The sequence below is a fragment of the Myotis lucifugus genome, unplaced genomic scaffold, assembly GCF_000147115.1.
Source record: "Myotis lucifugus unplaced genomic scaffold, Myoluc2.0 scaffold_130, whole genome shotgun sequence".
Lineage (NCBI taxonomy): Eukaryota > Metazoa > Chordata > Mammalia > Chiroptera > Vespertilionidae > Myotis > Myotis lucifugus.
This window is the reverse complement of record NW_005871178.1, coordinates 3,470,534-3,485,165: the sequence shown is the minus strand read 5'-3', so window position 1 is coordinate 3,485,165 and position 14,632 is coordinate 3,470,534. Positions and strand designations below refer to the sequence as shown.

Sequence of the window (14,632 nt, the reverse complement as noted above, 5' to 3'; positions counted from 1 at the left end):
TATAATAAAAATAATCTGAATAGAAGATTTGGTTCAGCAATTTCTATCACAGAAGATAAACACTAATGGGTATAAAGATTGAAAGGAAGTCACCTAAGAGAATCAAGTTTAATGCAATGTAATGATTTCATAAGAAAACACTGTTAAAGTTGAAAAACCTACTTACTGACACAGCTATCATTGTACTATCTGGCCTCCATTCAGCTTGCTTGTAGGATCCAAACTGAGAAGATGATTTTGCAGGTTCCTTGTAGGTTACGATTAACACACTAGGCTGGAAGAAGAGAGTTGTGTTTTATTAATGTTTTATAAGAATATATACAAACAAATTTAAGATAATTTATCATGAAGTACTCAAAATATTTTAATGATTCTAAAAGTATAATAAGACATAACAATCAAATACTAAATCATTAATTACCTTAAATTAGTTCAAGAAAATCAACTAAAAATAACCAAAAAGAAAGGTAATCTAAATAGGCCTATATTTATTAAAGAAATTGAATCTCTAATTAATAATCATAAAAAAATAAAAAACAGAAACAGGCCCAGATGTGCTTACTGGTGAATTCTACCAAATATTTAAGGAAGAAATTTAAGGAACAAATTCTCCACAATATCTTCCAGAAGACTGAAGCAGAGAGAATACTTCCTAACTCTTTCTACAAGACAGCATCACCCTAATACTGAAACCAGACAAAAACATTACAAGAATGGAAAACAGTCCAATATCACTCATGAACACAGCTGCAAAAATTCTTAACAAAATATTATCAACTCTAATCCAACACTGTATAAGAAGAATTATAAAATACAAACAAGTGGGATTTATTCCAGGTATGCAAGGCTGAATCAACATTTGAATATCAATTAGTGTAACCCATCACAACGAGATAATGGAGAAGCAAAATATCCCAGAATGGCCAATTCAATGTTGAAGGAAAAGAATTAAGTCGGAGGGCTGACATTATCCAACTTCAAGACTTACTATCCTAATATATAAAGAGCCAGGGTCCGTCACGACCTAAATGAACGGACGACTGAACAGCAGGCTAGAGTCCTGGCCAGAGCAGCAGGAGTCAGTCCTGGGTCTCGGCCACCCATGGTGAGGCGGTGGGAGGGAGCTGTGGGAACGGAGCCATGCTGCCACCACGGGCCTCTGAGTCCCTCCCCCAGCCCGCAGGCTCCGGGGAACCAGAGCCATACTTCCATCGGACTGGACTCTTGGTCCCTACCCTAGCCCGCAGGCTCCGGGAAGCGGAGCCATGCTGCCATTGGACTGGCCTCTTGGTCCCTCCCCCACGGCCCACGGAACCAGAGCCATGATGCGATGGGACTGAACCCTACCCGAGGGGTCCCAGATTGTGAGAGCCTCTAGTCCAGTGGTTCTCAACCTTCCTAATGCCACGACCCTTTAATACAGTTCCTCATGTTGTGGTGACCCTCAACCATAAAATTATTTTCATTGCTACTTCATAACTGTAATTTTGCTACTGTTATGAATCGTCATGTAAATATCTGATATGCAGGATGTATTTTCATTGTTACAAATTGAACATAATTAAAGCATAGTGATTAATCACAAAAACAATATGTAATTATATATGTGTTTTCCGATGGTCTTAGGCGACCCCTGTGAAAGGGTCGTTTGACCCCCAAAGGGGTCGTGACCCACAGGTTGAGAACTGCTGCTCTAGTCTATAACAATAAAAGCATAATATGCTAATTAGACCAGACATCCTTCTGGACGAAGCCAGGGCTGTGAGGGAAGCCCGGGTCCCGGGTGCCTGCTGGTGGCCGGAGGGAAGCCTGGGTCCCAGATGCCAGTGCTGGCAACCAGGGGAAGACCTACTCTTGCATGAATTTCATGCATCAGACCTCTAGTAAAGATATACTAGCAAAAAAAAAGAAAGAAAGAAAGAAAATATAGCAATGGAACAGAATAGAGAGTCCAGAAATAGACCCATATAAATATAGTCAAGTGACTTTTAATAAAAGAACAAAGGTAACACAATAGAAATTGGATGGTCATTTCAACAATGGTGTTGGAATAACTGGACATCCACTTTCTGCACACAAGAAGGTTCCACAGGGTCATCTTGTACTTTCTCTGCTCTTGCATTAGAATTAGCCATTTTTTCCAGGCAATCCTGTTTCTCTTTTTTTCTGTTAATTCTCACTCAAGGATACTTTCTCCATTAATTTTTAGAGAGAGTGGAAGGGAGGGAGGGAGAGAAAGGAACATTGATGTATGAGGGACACATAGATTGGTTGCCTTCCACAGGTGCCCTGACCAGGAGTAGGGATTGAACCTGCAACTCAGGTATGCGCCCTTAACCCAGAATCAAACCACTGAACAACACCGGCCAGGGCTCCTCTTTCTTTTCATTAGAGAACTAGGGGCCCAGTGCACGAAGATTCATGCACTGGGGGTGGGTCCCTCGGCCCGACCTGCATCCTCTCCAATCTGGGAGCCCACTCCAATCTGGGAGTTTCTGTCTGTCTTTGCAATCATATGAGCAAATTGTCTGAGACCCCCAACCCAGTTTCGTTTGTTGCTCACAGAATAATAGAGGCATTTTTTTTTCTTTGCTTCATTGGTGGAGATTTCCTGGAAATTTTAGGATATCTTCCCTTTAATTTTTCCTAGACACTCTGACTTTACTGATGTCTCTCACCTTTGCTTTCCCTCCATCCCCCACCGCAATAGTAACTTGCTCCAGGCTCACTCTGCTCTAGTGTCTAGGACAGTGGTTCTCAACCTTCTAGCCCTTTAAATACAGCTCCTCATGTTGTGACCCAACCATAAAATTATTTTCGTTGTTACTTCATAACTGTAATGTTGCTACTGTTATGAATCGTAATGTAAATATCTGATATGCAGGATGGTCTTAGACAACTCCTGTGAAAGGGTCTTTCGACTGCCAAAGGGGTTATGACCCACAGGTTGAGAACCGCTGGTCTAGGAAATTCGTCTGCCACCAGAACGATTCCCAGCATTCCTGGTGCTCCCTCGCTCTGGGCGTCCGCTTCTGGTCCTGGGGCTGCCACCAGAACTACTATTCCCAGAATTCCTGATGTTCCTCGCACTCTTGGTTTTCCCTTCCTGCTCTGTCTCCGTCCCATGGCCTCCCACTCTGCCAAGTCCTCCAAGCCGCCAGCTCTCCTTCTCTGCTCTCCGCCTGGCAGCTTGGGGAGCCAAGTTCCCCAAGCCACTCCACTCTCTGCTGGCTCTCCTGTTCTGCTCTCTTCCCGGTGGCTTGGGGGAGCAACCGAGGGAGCCATGTTCCCCCATGCTGCCGGCTCTCCCGCTCTGCTCTCCACTCGGCAACTGTGTATGCAAATTAACCCACCATCTTTGTTGGGTTAATTTGCATACTCACTCCAGATTGGTTGGTGAGCGTATCAGAGGGATGGTCAATTTACATGTTTCTCTTTTATTATATAGGACTAGAGGCCCGGTGCACAAAAATTTGTGCACTCGGGGGGGAGGGAGGGTCCCTCAGCCCAGCCTGTGCCCTCTTGCAGTCTGGGACCCCTCAGGAGATAACGACCTGCTGGCTTAGGCCTGCTCCCGGGTGGAGGAGGGCAGGCCCAATCCCTAGGTGCAGCCCTGGTCGGGCTCAGAGCAGGGCTGATTGGAGAGTTGGGGCGCCGCACCCTGTCATGCAAAGAGCAGGGCGGATCGGGAGGTTGCGATGCCACCCTCAGTCACGCTCAGGGTAGGGCCGATGGGGGGTTGGGGCACCGCCCTCTGTCACACTCAAGGCAGGGTCGATGGGGAGGTTGCGGCGCCACCCCCTGTCACGCACAGAGCAGGGCCAATCAGGGGGTTGGGGTGCTGCCCCCTGTCACTCACAGAGCAGGGCCCATCAGGGGGGTTGGGGCTCCGTACCCTGTCACGCACAGAGCAGGGCCGATCAGGGGGTTGAGGAGCTCCCCCCGTCACTCACAGAGTAGGGCCGATCAGGGGGTTGAGGAGCTCCCCCCTGTCACACACAGAGCAGGGCAGATCAGGGGGTTGGGGCACCGCACCCTGTCACACTCAGGGCAGGGCCGATGGGGAGGTTATGACTCTACCCCGTCACACACAGAGCAGGGCCCGTGGGGGTGGGGGGGTTGGGGCGCCGCCCTCTATCACCCACAGAGCAGGACCGATCAGGGGGTTGGGGTGCCGCCCCCTGTCACACACAGAGCTGCAGGGCGATCAGGGGGGTTGGGCGCTGCCCCCTGTCACACTGATCCTGGTGCTGGGAGGCCTTGCGGCTCCGCTGATCCCGGTGCTGGGAGGCATATTACCCTTTTACTATATAGGATAGAGGCCTGGTGCACGGTTGGGGGCCAGCTGGTTTGCCCTGAAGGGTGTCCTGGATCAGGGTGGGGGTCCCGCTTGGGTGCCTGGCCAGCCTGGGTGAGGGGCTGATGGCTGTTTGCAGCTGGTCACACCCCCTTCAGGGTGGGGGTCCCCACTGGGGTGCCTGGCCAGTCTGGGTGAGGGGCTGAGGGCTGTTTTCAGGCTGGCGGGTGACTGAAGCTCCCAACCACTCCTTTTTTTCTTTTTTCTTTTTTATTCTGGGCCAGCTTTAGCTCTGAGGCTTGGCTCCAGCTCTGAGGCCTCGGTTGCTGAAAGCAGGTACCTGGTTTGTTTGGGTTCTATAATCAAAACACTGTTTCAACTCCAGCTCTGAGATCCCGGCTGGCTGAAAGCAGGTTTCTGGGGTTTTGTTTAGCTTCTATATTTGTAACAATGTTTCAAACTGCAAGCTCAGAGGCCGGCAGCGGCAGGCGGGGAACGTTGGCTTCCTCCATCACTGAAGCAAGCAAGCCTCATGTTCACTTCAAGCTGCCTGGCTGCCGGCCGCCATCTTGGCTGGCAGTTAATTTGCATATCGCCCTGATTAGCCAATGGGAAGGGTAGCCGAGGTACGGCTAATTACCATGTTTCTCTTTTATTAGATAGGACTAGAGGCCCGGTGCACAATAATTTGTGCACTCGGGGAGAGGGGGTGTCCCTCAGGCTGGCCTGTGCCCTCTCGCAGTCTGGGATCCCTCGGGGGATGTCCGGCTTGTTTTTTCCCACCTCCCTCAGCCCCCGGCCGGCTTGTTTGTTCCCGCCTCCCTCAGTCCCCCGGCTGGCTTGTTTGTTCCCCCCTCCCTCAGCCGCCCGGCCAGCTTGTTTGTTCCCCCCTCCCGGCTGGCTTGTTTTGCTCCTGCCTCTGCCGCCCAGCTTGTTTTCAGCCGCCTGGCTTGCTATGCTCCCAGCAGATATATGCAAATCAACCGCCATCTTAGTTGGCAGTTAATTTGCATATCGCCCTGATTAGCCAATGGGAAGGGTAGTGAAGTTATGGTTAATTACCATGTTTCTCTTTTATTAGATAGGATAGTATTTATAAAACAAGATCTGGAAATAAGATACTTGTTGCTAGTGAGATGTCATTGCTTCTAGCTTCTAGGTTAGTGATAGCCAACCTTTTGAGCTCGGCGTGTCAGCATTTTGAAAAACCCTAACTTAACTCTGGTGCCGTGTCACATATAGAAATTTTTTGCTATTTGCCACCATAGTAAAACAAAGACTTATATTTCTGATATTTATTTTATATATTTAAATGCCATTTAACAAAGAAAAATCAACCAAAAAAAGGAGTTCGCGTGTCACCTCTGACATGTGTGTCATAGGTTCGCCATCACTGTTCTAGGTCCTCTCAGAAAACACATTGTAAAATACATGTACCTATACTATCCCATATATACACATATACTTCTTGAGAGCTTGTTTGGAGGTTCTAGCAGGGGAGCGCAGCTACTCGTATACCCTTGACCGAAGACCGGTCCTCTCCTCGGGGGGGAAGGTCGTCCTCTTCGACCGAGCGCGCAGCTTCGGGAGGGACGCACATGGATCGGCGAGGGAGGAGGGGGACACCCGCCTAGCCAGCCAGATCAGCCGAATCAACCCTGGCGATCAATGGGGTGACAGATGTCGCAGCCAGATCGCCCTCACATCCGACATATACTTCTTTATATTTCTCTCTATATATACAGTATATGCATGTTGTTATACACAGAAATACATGTGGTTATAATCAATCACAAGGTGGTTCACTCCACCCTTCTCCCTTACTTACTTTTAACATTTTTAAGACAGAGAGAAATCTGGCTATTATTTCGTACAATTAATTTAGTTCTTTGTTTAACCCTACTATCCTATCTAATAATAGGCAAACAGGGTAATTGACCGTACCTTCGCTACGCCTCCCATTGGCTAATCAGCATGATATGCAAATTAACCGCCAACAAAGATGGTGGTTAATTTGCATACGTAGGTTCCAAGCGGCGGAGTGAAGGCTGAAGGCGAGCCAGAGCAGCTAAGACGGAAGACGGAAGGCGGCTCCGGCCGGAGCGAAGACGGAGGATGGAAGGCGGCTCCGGCCGGAGCCGCGAAGACGGGAGACGGAATGTGGCTCCGGCCAGAGCGAAGGCCTGGGTTCCGAGTGCCGGAGGAAAACCGGTGCCCGCAGCAAGGAGAAGGGAAGGCCTATTGCATGAATCTCTTCATGCAACAGGCCTCCAGTCCTATATAATAAAAGCCTAATATGCTAAGTGTCAGGTCGACCGATCAGCCTTTCAACCAATCAAAGCGTAATATGCTAATGATATGATAAAGCTGCTCAACCGCTCACTATGACATGCACTGACCACCAGGGGGCAGACACTCCGACTGGTGGGTTAGCTTGCTGCTGCGGTCCAGCCGATCAGGACTGAGCAAGATGGGCCAGACAAGCCCTGGAGCCTTCCCGCAATCCCTCCCCAGCTGGCCAACCTCCCACACCCTTCCCCAGCCCCGATAGTGCACCGGTGGGGTCCCTCAGCCTGGCCTGCGCCCTCTCACAATTCGGGACCCCTCAGGGGATGTCAGAAAGCCAGTTTGGGACCGATCCCACAGGCCAGGCCGAGGGACCCCACTGGTGCACGAATTTGTGCACTGGGCCTCTAATATATATAGAATAGTTTGGAATTGTTATCTATAACCCTATAAGAAACTAATTCACAACCAGAATAGTTTTTATGAATAGCTTTTTTTAGTTTAACCTTAGGATAACCAGTTAAAACACTGTTTTCCAAAGTTATATAGACCATCTCCTTAAAAGCTTTCTTTAATGTCTAAAAATGAAATACAAAAGTTTCTAAGAAGCTAACAATACTCCAAACACATTAAAACTGCTAGGCATTAGCTGTTTTTACCTCAAATATCAACTTAAAGTTAAAAACAAGTACCTTGGGAGTAGTGACATCAGCAAGATGGCAGAATAGAAAACCTGGACTCTGTCCCCCACACACAGATTCAGCAACAATTCACAGAAAAAAAATATCTGCTTCTGAGTAATCCAGAAACTAGTTGAAAGGCACCTGAATGCTCGGTAAAAGTGAAATTACTCATCAAACTTGGTAGGGAGATTCAGAACACCCCCAACAGAATTCCTACTCCCAACATAGTGCCAAGAAATCCTCCAATTCCCAGCTAATCCCCAAGGAGCAAAAGACGTAAGCTGCATGTCCAATGCCCCCACCTTTCCACTGGCTTCTGTCTTGCCAGTCTTGGAAGGCTGACAGCACCAGCATAATCTAGCCACCCAAGGGAGAACAGAGACAGTGGCGTGGACGGATAGTCATGTCTCATCAGCACTGAGAGAACAGAGAAAAGATTCACAGCTCTTTCCTGGGCAAAGAAATCATTCGTGCACAAACTTCTATGGAGGCTAACCAAAGGAATGACTTCTGTCTTGCTGTTCTTAGAGTGCTGATGAGATCTAGAAAAACCTAGCTGTCTGTGGGGGAAGTGAGAATAGAAACAGAGATTTAGGCAAGCAGTTGCCATAGCCCTCCCTCCTGGCTTAGCACAGAACAAGTGGACAATAAACCCCAGCTCCCAACTTCTCTCTGGGGAACAAGATAGTCCACAGCTTCAATGCCCAAACTTTTCTGGGGGCTGCCCAAAGGGGGAGGGGTTTCGGCCTTGCCTTTCACAGGGCACTGATGAAACCTGCCAAATCTAGTGAGAATAGAGACAGAGGTGTACAAGTTGCCACAGCCCCTGCCCAGCTCAGCACAGAGCACGGGGGGAAAACTTCAGGTCCCAGCTTACCCCTAGGGAGGGAAAGAGTTGGATCCAACTTTTCAGGATGCCTGATGAACCATTTCAGTCTCACTTGCTTTACTGCAGGGGTCCTCAAACTTCGGCCTGCGGGCCACATGCAAATACAAATATTGTATTTGTTCCCGTTTTGTTTTTTTACTTCAAAATAAGATATGTGCAGTGTGCATAGGAATTTGTTCATAGTTTTTTTTTAAACTATAGTCAGGCCCTCCAACGGTCTGAGGGACACTGAACTGGCCCCCTGTTTAAAAAGTTTGAGGACCCCTGCTTTAGTGCATTTAGGGAATCCAGCATACCCTAGACACCAGAGAACTGCAAAGAATAAAGGAAGCGCGTTGGATTAACATGAGGTTTGAGAGGCTATAAGAAATCTCTGGCTGGCTGATGGTGGGAGACTTTTAATATATGAGGCTAGTTTGTCTAACAGAGAGTTAGACTCTGTCTAACACACAGTCACCAACACAGAGAGTTAATGAAGATGAAAAAAACAAGCAAGTATGTTCCAAACAAAGGAAAGAAATCTCCAGAAACAAACTCCAATGAAACAGAGATACATGATTTACCAGACGGGTAATTCAAAATAACCATCAGAAAGATACTACCTAAGGTCAGGAGAACAATGGATGAACAAAGTGAATTTCAACAAAGAGATAGAAAATTTTAAAAAGTTACAAACAGAAATCATGGAGCTAAAGATAATTATCTCGAGTTCAACAAAAGACTAGATCACGCATAAAAAAAGGATGCGCAAACTCTAAGAAAGGTCATTTGAAATCACTAAATCTTAAGAGTGAATCAAGTTTAAGGGACCAACAAGCAGACTAATATACACATAGAAGAGAGAAATGACCAGAAAGCTTATTCAAAGAAATAATGACTGAAAAAAGAAATGGACATCCAAATCAAAGCCCCCTAAATGGAACTCAAATCCGCACTGAGAGAAATTATAAACTGTCAAAAGTAAAAGCAAAGAGAATATTTTGAAAACAGAATAAAAAGGCAACTTGTCACCAGGGAACCCTCATAAAACTGTAAGTGGATTTCTGAGCAGAAACCTTGCAGGCCAGAGAGGAGTGAAATGATATATTCAAAGTGCTAAAAGAAAAAAGCTGCCAATCAAGAATATTATTACATCTGGCAAAAATGTCCTTCAAAAATAAAAGATAGTCTTTCCTAAACAAACAAAAACTGAGGTAGTTTATCACCACTAGACCTACTTACCAGAAATGCTAAAGGGGGTTCTTTATGTTGACATGAAAGGTCACTAAACAGCAATACAATAGCATAAACAAGTATAAAAGTGGTTGGTATAGGTCACTAGGTAGACCAATAATAGAATATTGTAATACTGTAATGGTTAGGTCACAAAACAAGTCTTAACAAATTTCAGAAGATTGAGATGGTATCAACTATCTTTTCTGACCACAATGGAATGCTACTTGAAGCCAACAGCAAAAGAAAAACTAGAAAATTCACAAACATGTGGAAATTAAACATGCTCTTTAACAACAAAGGGATCAAAGAAGAAATCAAAAGGAAACTTAGAAATTATCTTGAAATACAGACTAAAATGCAATATACCAAAATCTATGGGATGCAGCAAAAGCAGTACTAAGAAGGAAGCTTATAGTGGTAAACGCCTACATTTAAAAAGATCTCAAAACAACCTGATTTTATACCTCAAGGAACTAGAAAAAGAACGAGTCCAAAGTTAAATAAAACTAGAGTAGAAATAAGTAAATAGAGAATACTAAAACAATATAGAAATAACAAAACAGTCGGTTTTTAAAAAGATAAACAAAACTGAGGAAACTTCAGCTAGACTTGAGGCAGGATAGTCAGATGTTAGGGGACATTTGTTGGGAAAAGGGACTGTGGCAAATGGTTAGACAAACAGAGCCAAACAAGTCAAGCAATTTGCAACCAGATAGTAAATCATAAGCGCTTATCTTCCCTAACCAAGGTCACTTGAAAACGAATAGTTTACACCTCTCCTCCCCAACCAAAGAGTTAATAGCTTAAATCACCCTGGTCAGGGAGATAGAAAATAGAGGCCCAATTAGAGCATTACTGTCAGCCAAATGCAAAGACCAATGGAATCCAGGGAGTAAGTAACAAAAAACTCAATGAGTCAAACAAACCCAAGATAGAGGCAAAGCTGACCAGAAATGACCCTAGTCTCTCTATGGTGTGGCTCAGTTGGTTGGGTGTTGTTTTGTACAACAAAACAAAAGGTGGCGGGGCATGTAAGGGAGGCAACTTAATGATGTTTCTCTCATTGATGTTTCTCTGTTTCTCCCTCCTACCCTTTGTCTCTCTTCCCCTCCCCCTTCCTCTCTCTCAAATCAATAAACATATCCTCAGGTAAGGATAAAAAAAACAATAAATACCAAAATCTGAGTGGCTTAAAACAACCAAAATTTGTATTGTCCCAGTTTGGAGACAAGAAGTCCAAAATCAAAGTATCAGCAGGGCCAGGACAGCTCTATGGGAAAATTCTTCCTTGCTTTGTGTAGCTTCTTGAAGTACTGATACATGCTACAACATGGATGAATCTTAAAGCATTAGGCTAAGTGAAAAAAAGCCAGACACAAAAGGCCACATATTGTATGATTTTGTTTATATGAAATCTCCAGAATAGGCAAATTATAGACAGAGTGGGGCAAAAGTAGTTTATACGGAACATAATATAGTAATTAATAAATAATACAGTAAATCCTAAAGATCATTTGTTATAGTACCGTTTCAATATTTTAAGTCTCAGGATCACATATTTAAAATACTATAAAACAGAGGTGAAGGAATTAAGACAAAAAACCTCACAGACAAGAGTCTAATGATTACCAGAGAGAAAGGGGGTGGGGGTAGAAGAGGATAAATGAGAGGGATAAATGGTGATGGAAGGAGACCTGATTTGAGGTGGTGAACACACAATACAATATACAGATGATGTATTATAGAATTGTACACCTGAAACCTATTTAATTTTATTAACCAACTAGAGGCCCGATGCACAAAATTCGTGCAAGGGTCTCGGCCCTCGCAGCCCCAGCTTCATCCAGAAGGTCGTCCGGAAAGTCGTTCTGCTGTTTGGTCTAATTAGCATATTAGCTCTTTATTATATAGAATGTCACTCCAATAAATTCAATTAAAATACTATAAAATAAAACTCCCAACTGCTTCTTTGAAATAATTTATTCAAAAGCTCCTACTTAAGATAACAGTAATATATCACTTCCTGCTATATATAGCTTAGTCATTGATGACAAGAACTGCAGAACATTCTGGAAGGACAGGGCTTGGACCAAGGCCAACCACTATATAGGGGAAAAGGGCAGCAGACCAATTGGAAGTGGGCATACAGGACTTACTGGAGTGATGGAAATGTCCTCAATCTTGATGGGAATAGTGGTTAGACAAGCATATACACTTTCCCAGCAAACAAAAGCCCAGGTCCAGAGAGCTTCACGTGGGAGTTTTACCAAACAGTCAAAGAAGAACTAACACCTATACACCTCAAACTATTCCAAAAAATTCAAGAGGAAGGAACACTACCAAACTCTTTTTAAGGGGCTAGCATTATCCTAATTCCAAAACCAATTAAGACACTACAAAGAAAAAGAATTACAGGCTAATATCCTGATGAACATAGATGCTAAAATCCTCAACAAAATATTAGCAAATTGGACCCAGCAAAATATTACCAAAAAAATCATACACCATGACCAAGTGGTATGTATTCCAGGGATGCAAGGCTAGTACAATATTCACAAATCAATAAACGTGCTACATCACATACACAAATTGAAAGATAAAAATCACATGACCATATTAATAAATGCAGAAAAAGCATTTGACGAAGTCCGACACCCATTTCTGATAAAAACTCTCAGCAAAGTGGGAATTGAGGGAGCAAATCTCAACATAATAAAGGCCATATATGACAAACCTACAGTGAACATCATACTTAATGGGTAAAAACTAAAACCATTTCCCCTAAAAACAGGAACAAGAAAGGGATGTCCATTTTCACCACTCTTATTCAACACTAGAGGCCGGGTGCACAAATTCGTGCATGGGTGGGGTCTGGCCGGCCCACCCCAATTGGGGCCAATCGGGATGGGCTGGCCAGGGGGAGAGGCTGCGGGCAGTTGGCGGGCCGGCCCTACCCCTGGTTGAACTCCCAGTTGAACTCTCAGTTGAACTCCCAGTTGAGGGAACAATTTGCATATTAGCCTTTTATTATATAGGATAGTACTAGAAGTCCTAGCCACAGCGATCAGACAAGAAGAAATTAAAGGCATCCAAATTGGAAAGGAGGAAGTAAAACTCATTATTTGCAGATGACATGATATTGAACATAAAAAACCGTAAAGACTCCACCAAAAAAACTACTAGATTTAATATATGAATTTGGCAATGTAGCAGGATACAAAATCAACACCCAAAAATCGATGGCATTTTTATACACTAACTAGAGGCCTGGTGCACAAATTCATGCACCACTGGGGTCCCTAAGCCTGGCCTGCAGGATCAGGCCAAAACTGGCTCTCCGACATCCCTCAAGGGGTCCCAGATTGCCAGAGGGCACAGGCCAGGCCAAGGGACCCTACTGGTCCACAATCGGGGTCGGGAGGACACAAGAGGTTGGCCAGCTGGGGAGGGACTGCAGGAAGGCTCCAGTGCGTGTCCAGCCCATCTCGCTCAGTCCAAATCAGCTGAACCTCAGCAGCAAGCTAACCTACCACTCAGAGTGTCTGGCCCCTGGTGGTGAGTGTACATCATAGCGACTGGTCAACTGGTTGACTCTGCCCCCAGGTGGTCAGTGCACATCATAGCAAGTGGTTGAGCGGCCTTAGCATATCATTAGCATATTATGCTTTGATTAGTTGAACGGACAACCAGATGACCGGACACTTAACATATTAGGTTTTTATTATACAGGATAGTGAAATCTTAGAAAGAGAAAGTAAACAAGCAATCCCATTTACCATTTCAACAAAAAACTTACAATACTTAGGAATAAACTTAACCAAGGAGGCAAAAGATGTATACTTGAAAAATTACAGGACGTTGAAAAAAGCGATAGAGGAAGACATAAACAAGTGGAAGACTATATTGTGTTCATGGATTGTAGAATCAGCATCATTAAAATGTCAATGCTACCCAAGGCAATCTGCAGATTCAATGAAATACCTATTAAAATACCAACAGCATATTTCACAGATCTAGAACAAATACTCCAAAAATTTATATGGAACCCAACAAAGACCCCAAATAGCCACAGCAATCTTGAGGGGGGAAAAAACAAAGTTGGAGGAATCATAATACCAGATTTCAAGTTATACCACAGAGTCACCATAATCAAAACAGCCTGGTACTGGCACAAGAACAGGCATATAGATCAATGGAATAGAACAGAGACCCCAGAAATCAACCCAAGCCATTAATATTTAATGGTGTTGGGAAACTTAGACAGATAAGCATTTCAGTTCAGTGCTATGTATGTACACAATTGGACATAATTAGAGGTGGAAATTTCTACACACAAATTCTATATAGAGCTGAAGGTAAATAATCTCTATAATTTTTCTCAATTTCCTACCATATAGTTAAATGTCAACTCTGGGTCAGAAGACAACATACCTCAACATCATGATATTAATAATGCAGACTCTAAGTATTACTATATGGCTCACAGTCTTCACTATTACATATTATTTACATGCTATATAAAGAAAAATACGCCCTGACTGGTTTGGCTCAGTGGATGGAGCGTCGGCCTGCGGACTCAAGGGTCCCGGGTTCGATTCCGGTCAAGGGCATGTGCCTTGGTTGCAGGCACATCCCCAGTGGGGAGTGTGCAGGAGGCAGCTGATCGATGCTTCTCTCTCATCGATGTTTCTGACTCTCTATCCCTCTCCCTTCCTCTCTGTAAAAAATCAATAAAATATATTTAAAAAAAAAAGAAAAATACATTAATAGGCTTCAGAAAGAGTTTTGTAAAAACTGGGTACTTTTTAAAGTGGACTTAAAAGTTTATTTAACAGAGTCTGTTAACTGAAAAATTAACTTAGAGAAGATTACCTAATTTTCATATTCCAGAAAAATAATAAACATTTTAAAATATACTAAATAGTACACATTATTCTAGTTTGAAATATACATCCATGTTGAAAGAATTTTCTTCTTCCTATATATACTCTTCCCAATGCAGTTTCATAAGTTTTCCCTAATTCAATACAATAACGGTAAAACCCAGACTGAACCTACCTTAAAACCTCATTTTCCTCATTTATAAAATGAAAAGGAAATGTATATAATGGGAAGAAAACCATTCCAGTTCACAGTATCCTTTCATTTAAAGGACATCTATAATAATAAAAGCGTAATACACAAATCAACTGAACAGCAGAACGACTGTTTGGACAACCTTCTGGACGACCATGCTATGACATGCACCTGGCACCAGCCAAC

The 14,632-nt window shown here is 44.0% G+C and overlaps 2 protein-coding genes across 2 annotated transcripts in view; both read right to left on the bottom strand.

The window, feature by feature from the left end:
• RIC1 (RIC1 homolog, RAB6A GEF complex partner 1) overlaps window positions 1-268 on the bottom strand; it is a 76,583-nt gene extending 76,315 nt beyond the window's left edge. Inside the window, exon 1 of the mRNA XM_006094131.3 lies at window positions 167-268. Within this exon, the coding sequence (XP_006094193.1) occupies window positions 167-181 (15 nt within the window). The 5' untranslated portion in view covers window positions 182-268. The remainder of the gene's footprint in view (window positions 1-166) is intronic.
• The window catches only part of PDCD1LG2 (programmed cell death 1 ligand 2), a 132,235-nt gene that overhangs the window by 10,440 nt on the left and 107,163 nt on the right, over window positions 1-14,632 (bottom strand). The window contains exon 7 of the mRNA XM_023758422.1: window positions 163-274. Coding sequence (XP_023614190.1) covers window positions 270-274 — 5 coding nt within the window. The 3' untranslated portion in view covers window positions 163-269. The remainder of the gene's footprint in view (window positions 1-162; window positions 275-14,632) is intronic.